General features: G+C 34.9%; 2 protein-coding genes across 3 annotated transcripts in view; one reads left to right on the forward strand and one right to left on the reverse strand.

The window, feature by feature from the left end:
- The window catches only part of LOC133534700 (lipase member H-B), a 58,070-nt gene that overhangs the window by 8,076 nt on the left and 32,434 nt on the right, over window positions 1-17,560 (reverse strand). The gene's annotated exons all lie outside the window — the stretch shown is intronic.
- On the forward strand, window positions 548-16,654 carry LOC133534698 (aldehyde dehydrogenase X, mitochondrial-like). Its single transcript, XM_061873931.1, has 11 exons — window positions 548-726; window positions 11,059-11,163; window positions 11,789-12,056; window positions 12,170-12,286; window positions 13,715-13,902; window positions 14,366-14,468; window positions 14,628-14,809; window positions 14,892-15,053; window positions 15,184-15,341; window positions 15,960-16,034; window positions 16,438-16,654. The coding sequence occupies exons 1-11, from the start codon at window positions 697-699 to the stop codon at window positions 16,511-16,513; spliced, it is 1,464 nt and encodes a 487-aa protein (XP_061729915.1). The 5' UTR covers window positions 548-696; the 3' UTR covers window positions 16,514-16,654.

Genomic DNA, 17,560 nt, shown 5'->3' on the forward strand with positions numbered 1-17,560 from the left:
GGAAGAATAGGTTTGCGATCCAACCGAAATAACGGTACTTTATCTATGAAATTGCATTTCGGGAGAAAACGTTTTCCACTAACGAAATCTTAACAAATCACTTTGATTATGATGTCGATTACTTCAGCATAATATATTCTAGATTTATAAGTTTCGCTTTTAATTTTTTTTGTCTTGCAAATTTTGAAGAAAAGGTAAACTTAATATAAACCTAGTTTTTCATTGTGTCAATAACATACTAAAAATCATGGAAAATGGTAAATATTTAGAGGTGGTTAAACGTATTCTCTTTTTATACTTCCCTCTTAATGACATCTGTATCCCTAATGTAAATTTGATCGACATCATAACGTGACGAACGCGTTTGCGTTAAGTCTCATTTTGTATAGGATTTTGAGTTTCCAAAACGTCCCGCTTGGCGCGCTCTTTCTAAATCCAATACAAAATGAGACTAAACGCAAACGCGTACGTCACGTTTCGAAATCGAATTTATTTACACTGGGTACTGTTACCTACATATCAGTCTGATATCAGTGTACGTTCGAATTGGTCTGACAAGCTCTTGTATGTTTATCAATCGCTGTTGAATAAATAGAATACAATAACAGTCGACAGTCGTAGCTAACAAGCGATACATTCAGAACACTCTGTGGGAGACCGGAGCCGGCGACGCACGTGTGTTGAACTAACCTCAATATGTCCAACGTCGAGATCAAATATACTAAGGTAAGGGATGTATTAATTCAATTATTTGGTTGGACTGTAGCAAAGGGGGGGCTGGAACTTATTTAATATTTTTGGTCGAGGTGGTGTCATTATAAGACTATTTTTAAATGATTGTAATGTGTAGATAACGTCAAAACAAGCATCTTTTATTGGAAAAACTTTTCTCTAAAATTAAAAATGGCCGAGTTAGAGGCCATCAAAGGTTGAAGTTTTTGAAGGGAGCTGGGACGGTCGGTCGACGTGGAATTAAGGCAGTTAATTTCAGGTGCAAGCCCAATTGTCCACGAAGACAACAGGCCAATTAGTTAATATTAAGAAAAAATATATAAAATGAAAAAAAAATATTACAAAAACATCAAATTAAAAAAATATATGATTAACCTCACTATCTAATCTATCTATGTGGTCTTAACTATCCAAATTGAAAATGGCACCTTAAAGAAGGTCGGTGTAGGTACGACGAAGAGCGAAGCGAGGAGGAGTGTTAGGTAGAACTGCGACCTTACAGCGCGCGAGCCGAGCGAGCAAAGCGAACGTGCCGCGGCAGCGGCCGGCGAAGCGCCAAAACAGACTTTTTTTTAATAAAAAATGTTTTACATAACACTCTTTTAAGGCAGGTCGGTGCAAGTAAAAGCTCCTAGCTCATTTTAAAACATCAATCTTTGAAGTTGTCTAACTCGGCCATTTTTAATTTTAGAGAAAAGTTTTTCCAATAAAAGATGCTTATTTTGTAAGTTTTACACGTTACAATCATTTAATCTGAATTGTTAAATTCAAAAACTTCAACCTTTGAAGGCCCCTAACTCGGCCATTTTTAATTTTAAAGTGTTTCCAATAAAAAAATGCTTGTTTTGACGTGATCTACACATTACAATCATTTAAAAATAGTGTTATAATGACACCACTCTCGATGAAAATTTTAAGTCGCAGCTCCCTTCAAAAACTTCAACCTTTGAAGGCCTCTAACTCGGCCATTTTTAATTTTAGAGAAAAGTTTTTCCAATAAAAGATGCTTGTTTTGACGTCATCTACACATTACAATCATTTAAAAATAGTGTCCCAAAATCGGCCCCCTTTGGTTATAGTCTGACCAACATGATATCAACAACGCCGGACTGAAAATAAATTTCGTTAAATTTGTATTTTGAGCACGATTTTTTTTTCTTATTTGCAAGTCATAGATAACCAAGAAGTTAAAGTGATAATAAACTACCTACCTTGGTCATTTTTTTCCTTCGTGCTTATATGACATGCATTTCCGTTTATACCTACCTATTTCTTAAAAATATTTAATTTTTAATGAAAATAAGCAAGGGCAATTTGAATAATAAAAAAAATAACTATCCTTATGGTGTCAGGAAAGATAAACCACCACCATTTATTTCTTTTTTATTTCAGAGCAGTATTCATTCGAAGGAAAAAATTGGGTTTAATTCCTGCTTGTACATTATGGGCTCTAACTTTTTATTTAAAAAAAATTGGTAACCTTATAAATGTGTCTTTATTTGATGTGGTATTAAATTAGCATTTTATATTATATGAGAAAAGTTAGCTAAACCAACTATAAACAAAATGGTGGCCAAACCATCTGAAATTGTTTCGTCGTAGAATAACATCTTATAACAGAAAAGGAGTTGTAAAAATTGAGGATTTCGAAAAATGGTCAACTTTGACCCCCAAAAAACCCATGTGGAGGAAAGAACAAAAATCTGTCATTTTCCGAAAATATAGTTTACGTCTTCTTTAGATACACTCAGTACGTATTATTCTGTTATTTTTACTCATTTACTTTTTACTTATTTACTTTTTGATAAGGACAAATTTAATTATCTACAATCATGGACACCCCACAACACTTAATTAACAAAGTAAAACCTCTTTAACCGTAATGACAGCACTTTGATTATGAAGAAAACAAAATGTCACAACTGAGTGAGATACGATTTTTCAAAAGTGACCAGATTCCGATGACATTCAATTTCTCACTTGTTATGGATAAAACAAAGAGGGTGACCATAATTGTCGTAAATAAATTAAAACTTTTTTTTTAAACAGTAAAAATTAAATTAACGTGAATCTCACAAATACCAGTACAAAACAGTTGCTTATATCTTACTGAATAGACAGGCTTGATCCTGCTCACGTCTCCTGAATCATCCTGTATATATTTTTTTACTGCTAATTTCATGACATAATCGGATTAAGATATTTTGACAATTTATTCTTTAGTACTCGTGTCTCGTAACGCTTCCATTATTGGTAATTGTTGAAATAAACTTTAAATATAAGCCAGTTTCAAATTCACTATACTTATTTATAAAAAAAAATATACCGTATACCTAATAGAGAAATAAGTAAGCATAGATTGCTAACTCCATACATCAGTTTTCTTACCAAAACGCGGGTTATTTCTCAGTCGACTTTTAGCGTCACGTAGCTGATTGATCAGTACCGCTGCTTGACTTGACACTAGATGTCACAGTTCCATTTCATATTTTTTTGCAAAACGTATGTCCCAAATAAATTGTATTTTCAGTAATATCAGATTTTAAATTTTTCCTCCACGTGGGTGTTTTGGGAGTCTTAAGTTGTAAATTTTTAGAAATACTCAATTTTCACAACTCTTTTGATATAGAATATATTGTTCTACGACAATAACATTTAATTTAAATGTATAAAAAGTGCAAGTACTTTATATTTTAGAAAAAAGTTACCCTTGATGTCTTGATGTTGTTGATGGTTGCCACAGAAAATATTTGAAAATCGTAAAAATTTACCGGAAGAGTAAACATTTTAGATGGCCACCATTTTGTTTATCGTTGGGATAGCTAACTTTTGTCATACAAATTAAAATTTAATTTCAGACCTAATCAAACAAAGAAACATTTATTTGGTTACCTATTCTAACTCAAAAGTTAGAACACATGTAGAAGCAGAAATTTTACCCTTTAATTTTTTTTATTTTTAGAAATTTTTATGCGCACTGCTTGTAAATCTAAAGATAAAAATAAAAAATGGTGGAGGTTTATTAATTCTGGTACCTATCATAAAGGTTATCCTCAATTTTTTCAGTTAAATCAAAATCCATGCGGCATACATTTTATTTCAATTTTTTTGAGGCAGTGTCTACCGACCTTCGGCATGTCTCTTAAACTCTCCCTAAAGTTAAATAGTGTTTCCAGGCGTCTGCCTAACTTTACATACATTTTAATAAGAAATAGGTATAAGATATGAATTTGAATAATTGTTCGTTCACTCATCTTCTCGCGGTTCGTAACTTCGTAGGCGATTCTTGTCACCATATATTTAATGAATAAATACTTCACATGTTTTACAATATATTAGAATTTAAATAATAATATTTATCTATTTAAAGTTTGAAATCACTCACAAACACTGAATCATGTATTTAGATAACCACTTCGTATTATTAGATTGTCCCATTAAAAATTAAATAATAAACCAAAGAACGTAATAATTAAAATACCGGTGTTGTTTGTTTGAAGAAAAAACCGGTTTTAAGCCTTGCTTATGTACATAACATTAGTATTACAATAGTATTCATCGCTCACACTAGATGGAAATTGATGCATGATGATTTGTCATGTGAGGTTGCCAACTTAATATATGTAGTACCTGGGCGATCGAGCTTTGCTCGGTTATAACTATTTATTGTAATATGGTGGTGTATAGGTGATAATCTTAACTACATTTTTTTACTAAATTAAACTTGTCTAAAACAAATAAAAATTAAAAAATATATAATCTAGAACATATTTAAAAAAAAACAAAAGTTAGTCACCGGGCGAGATTCGAACCCGTAACACTCGTTTCTAGTCGTCCGCGTCTTAAAACACTCATTACAGTTTAATACAGTTTCTAAATAAAATATGACAAACCAGTTTCTACAAATTTGGCTACGTTACCCTAAGAAGATAGCATATTTATTGCAGTTTTTCCAATGCACGAACTTTTTATCCTATACAAAAAAGCAGCGTTTTTATTTTCTAGAGGTAGTTATAGTTATAAGGCAGTGTCTTACGCGGCGCGGCGCGGCGCGGGTGAATTCAATCCTTTGATACCTATGGAGGTGTCCTACGTGGGCGATCTCCGAATGCCGTTGGGCCACCGCGCCGCGCCGCGTCGCAGTCACGAGTCATCGCTCACGTAAACCGCGCTGTAAGTAGAGATAGAGATGGTTCGCGGGAATTTACCCACCCAGGTAATACCCATCAAGTCAAGTCAAAATATTCTTTATTCAAATAGGCCTAGCAACAAGCACTTTTAAATCGTCAAATTTTACAAATATCATCTTAATCTAAATATCAGAGCAATGTATTGATGCAGTTATTATTGTTCTAAAAAAACATTGAACTATTATAGATATGGTAAACTTAATAATAAGAATTTCACAAAAAGATCGTCAAACATCAAAATTGTATAAAAATACTAGTCTAGAACCTTTCTAGAATAAAATCTAAATGTCAAAAAATACGGTATATATATACATTGAATTATCAATTTCATCATTAATAACATAACAATAAATAATTCATTCTTTACAATCACACTTAATCCCACGGTGTTTCATCATTCATGTAGTCTTGTGTGCTATAATAGGCTTTAGAGATAAGCTTACGTTTTACATAATTTTTAAATTTACTAACAGACAATTCAGTTATAATATTAGGAAGTTTATTGTAAAATCTTACACAATTACCCATGAATGATTTCTTAATTTTATGGAGCCTAGTGAAGGGCACTGCGAGCTTATGCTTATTTCTAGTATTAATATTATGTATTTCACAGTTTTTCTTAAAACTGGCAATGTTTTTATGTACATACAGAATATTCTCATAAATATATTGACAGTGCACTGTCATTATGTTAATGTCCTTAAACTTATCTCTAAGTGTGTCTCTATGGTACATTTTATATATTGCACGAATAGCCCTCTTCTGCAGAACAAAAATGGTATTTATCTCTGAAGCACTACCCCATAGTAAAATACCATATGACATAATGCTATGAAAGTAACTAAAGTAAACTAATCGAGCTGTTTTCACGTCTGTTAACTGACGGATCTTGCTCACTGCAAAAGCTGCAGAACTCAGTCTATTCGAGAGATTAGCAATATGGGGACCCCATTGTAGTTTAGAATCTAAAGTTATACCAAGAAAAACTGTGCTATCTACTAGTTCCAATTCCTCATCCTTGACAATGACACCTGTTTGCTCATTCCTTATGTGACTTGTAACAAACTTAATGCACTTAGTCTTTTTCTCATTTAACAATAAACATCTACCCGTTATGTACCTATGTACCCGCATCTACCCAAATAGACGGGTAATTTGATTTCTTATGGCACAAGTCGATTTGTGTTAGAGATATATAGGTATCGAGCTATTGGTAGTGATTATTGTATGTCATTTAGAATGAAGGGGTTTAATGAAATCTGCAGCTGTAATTAAGGATTTTTTCATATAATTTTCATAAATAATAAAACGCCGCTAAAAGAGTAGTTTTTCTCTTAAGTTGAGTATTTATCTTACTTATACGTTGATAATAAACATTCCAATTTCGATCGGTGGGGGATGTTGTTAGGGGGAGGCGGTTAAAAGGTAACTTCTCATATTTCTAGGAATTTGTCAAAGTAATATCGAAAAGAGTTGTATGTACAGTCAGCGTCAAATACTTTGTAGCAGTCAAAGTGGCCAAATAGTTCGGTACACCATACTAAATATATGGTGTACCGAACTATTTGGCTACTTTGGTTGCTACAAAGTATTTGACGCTGACTGTACAAACTAAAGTAGACATCATTTACTACACAAAAGGTTATACACATATTTACCATAAAACTAACTATATTTGACTTATAAGCTTCCCAAGTTGTGATACTACACTTTTTTTAAATTTTCATTCACTAGTAGTCTTTATTTTCACCTTTCTAATGTATATAATAACTATAATAAGCATTTTAAAACATCTGCGGAAGTTAAAAAACTTTTTTTCACGATTTCCATAATTGGACTGACACGTAAAAATCGAACTTCACCTCCTCATAGCAAACTTTCCATTATTAATTTGAATATACATTATATGTAACATTAAAAAAATGAACTTCAATTATTCTTATTTAAATTCACAGACCACTTAACACGTAACATTTAAAAGAAAAACGAAAATATCCGCATATTTATTACTTACCTTACCTCTAGAATCGGATCTTGATGATTGCCTGGAGACCATACATACGGCAATCAAAACACGGTTCACAGTATGGCATCATGTATTGTATGGCGGATGAAATTACATACAACGTGTTTCCGGCATTGTAATAACCAGAATAGTGTCATTGTTGTTAACTACTGCCACTTGTATTGAAATATATTCACGAGTAGGTTTCACCACCATATACATCTAAAATAATATCCTACGTCTTTCCTTGGGACTTTAGAAATAGTTATTTTATACAAAATTTCAACAAAATCTGTTCAGCGGTTTAAGAATAAGGAGGTAACAGACAGACAGACGGACTTTTGCATTTAAAATATTAGTATGGATTTGTATAAAAAGTATGGATTAGTAAGTATTAGTATATTAGTAACATTAGTATACTAGCTTTTGACCGCGACTTCGTCTGCGTAAAATTAGTAATTTGGATAGCTTATTTTTTATACAATCTGCTTTTTATGGATTCCCCATACAAACTTCCTTATTTGAGAGACAATTATAACGCCTTGATACAGTAGTGTAAGGAGTGTGTATGCGATCATTCAATTTAAGCATAATGCTATTACATCAATTATCAGGTGATGTATCAATTTTGACCCTCGGATAATTTCCGGGAAAAATTATTCTATCTATGTCCTTCCCCGGGACTCAAACAAATTTCAACTAAATCCGTTCAGCGATTTAAGCGCAAAGAGGACAAACAAACATACTTTCGCATTTATAATATTGAGTAAGTATGTATAATATAAATTTATCTAACATTTTGTAAAAGGCGGTATATAAAGAACACAAATTTAAACTCCCTACTCATATTATTGCTTTCTGGGATGCATATTACTGGACTCCCAGTGCCCAGTACTACTAAAAAGAGTAAAAACAATACTACGCTTTGACAAATACACAATCATTAGCTAGTATAGGAGTAGAGTTTATCCGCTACCCTTTTCTACCACATTTACGGTTCCTGAAAGTACCCTAAAGAAATACTATGAAAGTTTAAACTTAGAAATGTTTTTTTAATACACATGTATTTTACTTTCCTCGTATTTGAAATGAAAAGTAGAATATTTAACTCGGTTGATAGGCATAATTTCAGCCTTGGACTATTGGCACTCTCACTGCGTTTGAGCGCTAATCTACCTCGACTGAAATGAGTGCCTTCCATCCCTTGATTAACAATCTACTATTTAACATTCTATTGTCGGGGATCTAAGTCTGTAATATAGGTACTCAAGGCCAAGTCGATCATCTAGTTAAACTTCTGATTAGACGTACGCAATACCCATTAAAAGAGCATATAGCGTACATAGCCGCTTCCGTTGCTAGTGTTTATGCCGATGTGACGTACTCCACTTACTTTTAGAAGTTTGCTTTTAGTAGTAGTAGTAACTAATCCTAAATAGTATTACGACCGGTTGCATCAAGCACAATTGACGGATTAAGGTAACTCCGCAAAGAGCTATGCAATTTCCCATACATTCAAATTTTAGGAAACGTAGTTATGGTTATACAGATGTAAAAGTGCAACCGCCCTTACAAAATGTCCCCCGGTTACCCGGCCTGTGGTGTCACTCACCAATTCGAGCCAATCGTGTAGTCTAATGCAACTAGTAACAACTAATCGCGCGCGTGATGCGAACTCATCAACCAATCGCGTTGTGGCGTTAGTCTGCACGATTGGTAAATTCGTAAGCGTGACACCGCTGTACTCGCCCCACTCTTATTGCCCGTAAGGTATGTCCTTAGATATATGTCAATGCAACATTATGATTTTGCCATGTTGTTGAGTCATTGGCTGCCAAATACGAGTCAGCTACGAGTAATTACATTTAGTTGTAGATGGTTGTAGTCATGGACCTTTGTTCCTCTATGGTTGTAGTACTTACATTTAATCTAAATGGCAGCACTTTACGTGAATATTTTTCCCAGACAATATTTACATAATATGTATGTACAGCTGATGTGCAGACATACATATGCATGTGTATTGAACTAATAATACCTACCTGCTTCATAAGAGTACATGTCTACATGATAAGTGCAATTATTTTTATCTAATAATAACTATGTAATCGCTTTACGTACACTACATCAATAACATTTCATTAAACAAGTTATGCAACTATGTAGATAATCTATGTGAGCACCGGTATAAAATACCGTCTTAGAAAACAATTTTCTAAGCCATTTTCTCAAAGTACATATTTACTTAAGTATATCTAATTAATTTAAAAGCATCAATGTCAACGTCAATCTTCAAATCGCCGATACATTGACCGGGTAACAGACAGGTTGTAACAGACATAAATTAAACTGTAAATTTTAACACCTAAGACTGACCAACATTCGTTCAGTAACTTTTAAAAATAACTTGTGTTTTGATTTTTAGTACACTTTAAAGTTTATTCTAAGACGTATAGGGAGCGTGCATGAACTGTAGGAGGCAGCACAGAAGCCGTCAGATTTTTGCAGCGAGGCGTAATGTGATGTTTTTTGTTCCGATGTAGCCCACAAGATGGCAGAATCTACTATGCACAAGAAAACACGTGACGTGTACATGTGCATGTTTATGGTTCCGATTCAGGCCACAAGATGGCAGACCCTCCAACGCGCACGGTCCCTATTGCGAATTTTATTATGTTTAAAGCGTGACAACCGTGACAAGCAACGTCAATTACTTAGTCAGGTCATCAGTTCTGTCACAAAAGTTTTGCCTGATAAAATGTGATACAAAAATTTTAATAAAAAAATATAGCCATGATATGAAATCTCTTTTGTACTTATCAAAACGAAAATAAAGGGTCTAGCAGGCTAAGCGAACTAGAGGTGAGATCGAGGATTGATATTAAGCATAGTGTTCTTAGGACTTGCCAGTACACCACCTGAAAGAATGACCAAATCCATCGTTGGGGGCACCTCTAGTTCGCTTAGCCTGCTAGACCCTTTGTTTTAAATCTAGGTTGCGATTTTTTACTTTAAAATCATCATTACACGCGAATACTTGGCTAAATTGTGAATAAATATACTTTACAAAAGGGAGTAAAAATCTGTGTCATATTAATAAAATAGTTACAATTGTTTATTTGTATGGAAATATTTCATTTGTTGGATTTTTTTATGGTAGAGGAGGCAAACGAGCAGACGGATCACCTGATGGTAAGCGATTACCGCCGCCCATGGACACCTGCAACACCAGATAGATTGCAAGTGCGTTGCCGGCCTTTAAGATGGAAATACGCTCTTTTCTTGAAGGTTTGAAGGTCGTATCGGTCCGGAAATACCGCAGGCGACAGTTTATTCCACAGTTTAGCTGTGCGAGGCAGAAAGTTCCTGGATAAGTTTGTACCGGCATTCGGTTCTCGGACAACTCTTTACTTCAAACTAAGGGTGCTTTTCAGTATCACGCTTAGATTCGACTCCCATACAACAAGTAGATTTGGTAAAAACTTATACAGTAGCAATAAAATGTCAGCCCAATACACATGAAATATATATTAAAATAAATATAAAAGACCCCACTTTTGCGTTATGCAAGATTCAGGAATGTTAAAGAGAAACATAAATAAATAGTTATCAAAACCACTTTGAACAAGTAGCGTATTTTTTGACTTTTTTTATAAGTTCGAATATTTCCCAGAACTATGCAAAACTGCGGCAGCAAATATATTACATTGAAAATTATTCACCATGAAATAAGCTTTTAAACTATATGCATAAATAATAAGGAATGTGTACCCATAACTTTTTTTATCAATAACAACCTTTGTGACAGAACTTATGACCGGACTAAGTACAATGATGTTAGCGTACATTGAAGACAATATATTTATTTTGTATGAAAAACGGGAAGTCGAAAAAATTCATGATGTTTAAAAGTTGTTAAACAAAAGTTTTATCGTTTGAGGAGTACGTAGGTAAAATATACTGTAGAGTATATTTTAATTATTTGCTCATGTTACAGGCCACGCCCGGTATAACACCCCGTATACAGTGCGAGAAAGTTATCTCCTTGTCATACACATTTTTGTAGCATGTATTAAATAGCGAATACACTAGTTATTCTTATATCAATCTAACATTATTCATTATTTACAGTTGTTCATCAACAACGAATGGGTGGATGCTGTTAGCAAGAAAACCTTTCCTACAATCAACCCTCAAGATGAGTCTGTCATAGTTGAAGTAGCTGAGGGAGATAAGGTATAACCCTAACTAATAATAAAACTAACTGCTGGATGTAGCTGTAAGACTTATAGTCATGATAGGCCTGACACGTTTCGAGCACATAAGAAGGACTCTCGAATAACATTTTGATTGAATAATGTAAAATAAAAGTGGATTGATTTATTCACTTTAATTTTATTCTAAATAACGAATGCAAGACTTTGATACGAATTTTATATAAATTCTGTTAAATTAAGTTTTAACAAGCAGAAACGTCTGCGAACGTTGCTATTAAGTTTAGAATAAATTTAAAAGTGGAAAAAATTCCAGCGCTCTGCCAACTGTGAACTGAGCCACCAAGACCTCATTATCCGTAGTATCAATCCAGACCCCAAAGCAGTAATTTATTTTTAAATAATAAATAAAATCTGTTTTTATTCTTATTCAAGTAAATGTTTGCCTGATTCTGGACTCTCCTATCCGCCCGCGTTTTACTGTCCCTGGAGTCGCCCTTACGCTCGCGAGATAATGTCACAAGTATTGCTATTGCAGTGACCGGGACTCTATATGAGCATAAAATGTATGATATTTATAATGAATAGACTTAGACCTATGTAATAAAAACTTTTTATTATTATTAACAATAAAAATATTTTTTAAGGCTGACATAGACATCGCTGTCCAAGCTGCTAAGAAAGCGTTCCATCGCTATACAGAATGGCGCACCCTTGACGCCTCTCAAAGAGGTCGACTCCTGTTCAAACTGGCTGACCTAATGGATAGAGACGTTACATACTTAAGTGAACTGGAGACTTTGGACTGCGGAAAGCCAGTGAAGCAGGCTTATAGCGAAATTATTTGGGCTGCCGGTATCGTGAGGTACTACGCTGGCAAAGCTGACAAGATTCTCGGGAACACTATCCCTGCAGGTGAGATGGCGTTTAGTGCGTAGATATCAGACGTATACAAACTTATAACTTATATAGTCCTTGCACTTTTAAACTCTTTTTGTGCGATATTATACTCATTGTTTTGGTTACAGATGGTGAAGTCCTGACATTCACTCTCAAGGAACCCGTTGGCGTATGCGGACAAATTTTGCCATGGAACTACCCAATCCCCATGTTTATTTGGAAGATTGCGCCTGCTTTAGCTGCCGGTAAGTGTCAATAAATAAATAATAAGTAAAAAAATATTATAGGGACATTCTTACACAAATTGCCCAAGCCCCACGGTAAGCCAAGAAGACTTGTGTTGTGGGTACTCATACAACGATATACAAATAAATAGAAAATATGCATGACTCGGAAACAAATATCTGTGCTCATCACGAAAATAAATGCCCTTACCGGGATTCGAATCCAAGACCATCGGCTTCATAGGCAGGATCACTACCCACTAAGTAATAATGTTGTACAAAATTGACAACATTTCAATTTTCTGACTCTATAATTTTATTGGTTCTCTACATTTTAATTGAAACGAGGAATACGCTAATAGTTTATTTTTTCCACTAGGATTTGTATTTAATTTATTATAATTTTTTTTACGTGTGCTTATTCTAAAATGGCGTAACTTCAGTTCTACACTAGAAGCTAGGCTCTTATCAACAACTTAAAAACATGACTTAATTAATCTGACGCTGTCTGTCATTGTCAACGTTTTAAACTGATCCCTTGTTGTTTTAAAGCAATTTTGATAAAATATCAGTTTTTCTACGACGATTTGGATATTATAACGAATACTGATACACGAATCCGATATCAGGCTTTCATACGGATACGACGGATCGAGGGATAAACACTAACGAATGTAATGTAATTAAATGTTTGTACCGATATCTTAACGAATCATTTTTGCTATTTTTGCAGTATGTCAGGGACGAAACAGTATTTGGTATACTTTGGAGGAGTATATACCTCATCGATCCATACGGCTTTGTCCATTTTAAAAACGATTACCTAGTAGAAAGTAACTTAATTGTATAAATAAATTTCTCTTTGTTTTGAAATTCAATCATACGTCGTAATTAATTGACAATCCAATATTATGACAGCTAATTTTTTTTCGTGATGAATGGCAATGGCATTTCACGTATTGTGCCGTAGATTTGATAAAATCACAACATTTTTTTAATTCCTTTGTATTTTTTGTAATAAGCCATATTAAATTTATATTAATATATTGCAGTGTTCAGGAAGCAAAATAATTCCAAATTATATGTAAAATTTCAGGTTTTATGAAAATGAAATGTTGTCAATTGTATTTGACTTGTACCAGTTCGCTACCAATAAAGATTATCTTATCGTATCTAGGCCAGACCGGTCATCTACCGATACCGGTAAAACAAACAATATTTTTCAAATTAAAAACAGGGGAAACAAGACACAACTATGTGTCTGTAAAACAACACCCTTACACACGTCTTCAATAACGGCCGTCGCCTGTGGCTCGGGTTGATATGAGTCTAAATATCTCGGGTAAATAATGGCTTGTTGTCGAACTTGCTATAGAGTATATTATATTTAAATAAACATCTGCATGGGTTTAGTTAGAATTGCCACACACTATACTTGTGCCTCACCAGGTTGCACCATCGTAGTTAAGCCTGCTGAGCAGACTCCTCTTACGGCGTTAGCAATGGCAGCGTTAGTAAAGGAAGCCGGATTCCCGCCGGGAGTCGTGAACGTGGTCCCAGGATACGGGCCTACGGCCGGCGCTGCTCTGACCCACCACCCCGATGTCGATAAAGTTGCCTTTACTGGCTCTACAGAGGTGCGAAACTAAGTTAAACCAGTTACCTATAGGGGCGAACTAGGTTACGGTTTCAAGATAAAGTGCTAAACTATGTAACTAAAAATTATACCGCATTCAAAGCATCAATGTCAAGGTCAATATGTTTTATATATTCCAACCGCCGATCCAACCAAACTAGAATTGCTAATTTGGGTATGACAGTATGTGCTTCCACTACAAATCTTCATAATGTTAGTTGTTTTTAATCGCACTATTGATTTTAGGTAGATACTAACCAAAACCATCTTCGGTCAAATAATATTAAAGTACAAATTTGGTGTGTAAGCAACCTTAAAATAAAATTTTGCTAAATAAAAAGCCTTTATTACATATTTTTTTAAATAAACAAACTTTTACTTACTGGTTATATCAGTTTACTGATATAAAAGTGTTCCGTGTTTAGCAATACGAAATTCTAAAATTATACAAAATATTTTTTTAGGTTGGACGTATCATCATGAAAGCAGCAGCCGTGACGAATCTTAAGCGGATCACTTTGGAGCTCGGAGGCAAGAGTCCCCTGGTCGTCTTCAACGATGCAGATGGTGAGTGTACCCACGACCCCATGGATTCTACCATTCTTAACTACATAAGTAACCATCGCCTAAATATTATCCCTACATAGATAAACAGTGAAGTTTAAAAAAAACTGTAATGACCTTACACGTACTCAGACATAAATTGTGTTTTGTTTTATTCCACAGTTGAGAAAGCAGCGGATATTGCCCACCGGGCAGCTTTTGCGAACGCTGGCCAATGCTGCGTAGCCGCTACCAGGACATACGTCCAATCGGGAATTTATGATAAATTCGTCGCCAAATCTGCTGAAATAGCGAAGAAAAGGAGCGTCGGTAACCCTTACGAAGATGTTCAACAGGGTCCTCAAGTAAGTGATTCAAAATGAAGGGCATGTTTTAACATTGATTATACCTTAATAAATAAAAAATACGTATATATGTACATTTCAGATTGACCCGGAAATGTTTAACAAAGTGATGGGATATATCGAAGCGGGCAAGAAGTCGGCGCGTTGTGTTGCCGGTGGAAACCGTCACGGTAACAAAGGCTTCTTCGTCGAGCCAACCGTGTTTGCAGATGTTACTGATGACATGAAGATTTCGAAGGAAGAGGTAAACTATTTGTTAAATTCAATTGATAGCTTATAATTATAAGCTGCTGTATCGGTCACCTAATAACCTTAAGTCACCGCCTACCTGTTAAGTTGGTACCTATATTGTTATTATTTTAAACAAATTTCAGATATTTGGTCCAGTTCAGAGTATTCACAAATTTGAGACTTTCGAGGAGGTGGTGGATCGCGCCAACAACTCCAACTACGGTCTAGGAGCCGGGGTCGTCACCAACGACGTCAACACTGCCCTGGCATTCATCCGCCACGTGCGAGCCGGCTCCGTGTGGTAAAACATATTGTATCAAATATTTCACAAAATCGAGGCTCGAGGATGGTCGGCGTTACCTACCGACAACTTCAACTACCGTCTGGGATGCCAAGATCTCCACGTTCTTGTGCCATGTGTACTAAATTCTCTTTCGACATACATATATTCACTATAACTATGTTTACCATACTATGACATTTCCAAAATTTTTTGCGTTGCTTGTTTCTTGTTAAATATTTATAGATAGTGTTGTGCTACAACCCTAAAACCAGGTGCTAAAAAATCCACTGGCATGTTTTTCAAAGTTCGAAGAATGAAAGAACGACATGAGCAAAGGGTTTCCAATATAGATTTTTCCATTACGATGTTTCTGTATAATTAAATACCTACGCGTTTAACGAGCATAATATGCATATTTAGATTCGGGCTTTTCAAAAATCATGGAGCTACATATGCGAGCGAATAGCGAGGTGATTGACGACGCGGATAGCGAGAGATGTCTTCCAGCGCCACACACATATCCGTTCGCTATTTGCTATACGCCTCGTCATTCCCGTAACTACTCGTCGCACATGTAAAGGCAGCATAATAACATTAATAACTATTATAGGTACATTACTGAGTTTTTGTTTACAGGGTCAACACTTACGAACACGTGACCGCTCAAACACCATTTGGCGGATTCAAGGAATCCGGTATCGGGCGCGAGTTGTAAGTCGATTTTTTATAATATATCTACTACCATATTGGGTTTGCTTCCTGATAATAATGAAACAAGAGGAAATGCCTGCTTCTGTCCTGCAAGAAATGCACAAAAGAGGAAATATCTTGTAGTCAGGTAAAAAAACAGTTTATTCTACCATAAAAATCCAAACCTATCCTTTCTCTATTTAAGATTGTTATCTTTCAACGTAACAATGTTAAAATAGTATTTCTTCGTGGGTGGTATGTTCCAAAATGTGTAGCGAGTCTACAAAGTGTAGCGAGTATTCAGATATATTTCTATGCAGGAAAGATGACATTGGTTAAACTTGGAGGAGTTGTTAAATCCTCCAAGGTATCATATAACACCTTGGAGGATTTAAATAAATATTGTACCTTCTTTTTGTTTCAGGGGAGAGGACGGTATTTTACAATACCTAGAAATCAAGTCTGTAACCCTGAGCCTTCCGAAAAAACCTCTTCTATAAGAACGCGGAGAAAATGCATTTTGATACAAAATTAATCTTATCGTTACTTTAATTCTATTTTTATCTATTTTAAGGAATATTTCATAAAGTAAAATATTACAACAAAACTATATTTTAAATAAATCCATAATATCATTAAAATCTATATTATTTTATTATATATGTCCCACGCCGACCCACAGTTGTTCCCGCTACGCCGGAGACAATTCTGATTGTAATAAAAAATAAAGTAATAACTCATTAGTCATAACAACGACAAATGACTGACCGCCATATTGTACTATGTGTCAGTGTCACTTTAACGCATTCATATTTATAAACTATTACACCCAGAAGCAGTTATTTAGACAATCACGCTTTTTTACCTCTTCATTTTGTTGTTGTTGAACATTATAACACTTGCATGTTTAAGTGTGTACGACATATTATGCTTACATCGAACCCCAGTTTGCATGGGTTAGTATCACGGGGTCTAATTAGCAACTCGTCTATAGGGCTACTCGTCTAAGTCGCAGCTGGTCTACATCAACTTCGTCTAAATATCAATTGGTCTAAAAAGCAGCTGGTCTACAATTTTCTAAGTAGCATCTCGTCTAAATAGCAATTGGTCTAAAAAGCAGCTGGTCTACTCTTTCTAAGTAGCAAGCATCTCGTCTGAGTTGCAATATTATTAGTCTTTCTGATCAACTTTTATTAAAGGAGCAAACCTGTCAACCCTGAAATCTCATTAAAAAAATTACCTGCTTCATACATTTCGTCCGATCAGAAGTCGACATTTTGTATGGGGGGTCCAATATTTTTTTCAGATTTCACGCTTAGTGCCATAACAAAAGTTGAAGACTAATAATATTGCAACTCAGACGAGATGCTTGCTACTTAGAAAGAGTAGACCAGCTGCTTTTTAGACCAATTGCTATTTAGACGAGATGCTACTTAGAAAATTGTAGACCAGCTGCTTTTTAGACCAATTGATATTTAGACGAAGGTGATGTAGACCAGCTGCGACTTAGACGAGTAGCCCTATAGACGAGTTGCTAATTAGACCCC

Source organism: Cydia pomonella, chromosome 2 (assembly GCF_033807575.1).
Source record: "Cydia pomonella isolate Wapato2018A chromosome 2, ilCydPomo1, whole genome shotgun sequence".
Lineage (NCBI taxonomy): Eukaryota > Metazoa > Arthropoda > Insecta > Lepidoptera > Tortricidae > Cydia > Cydia pomonella.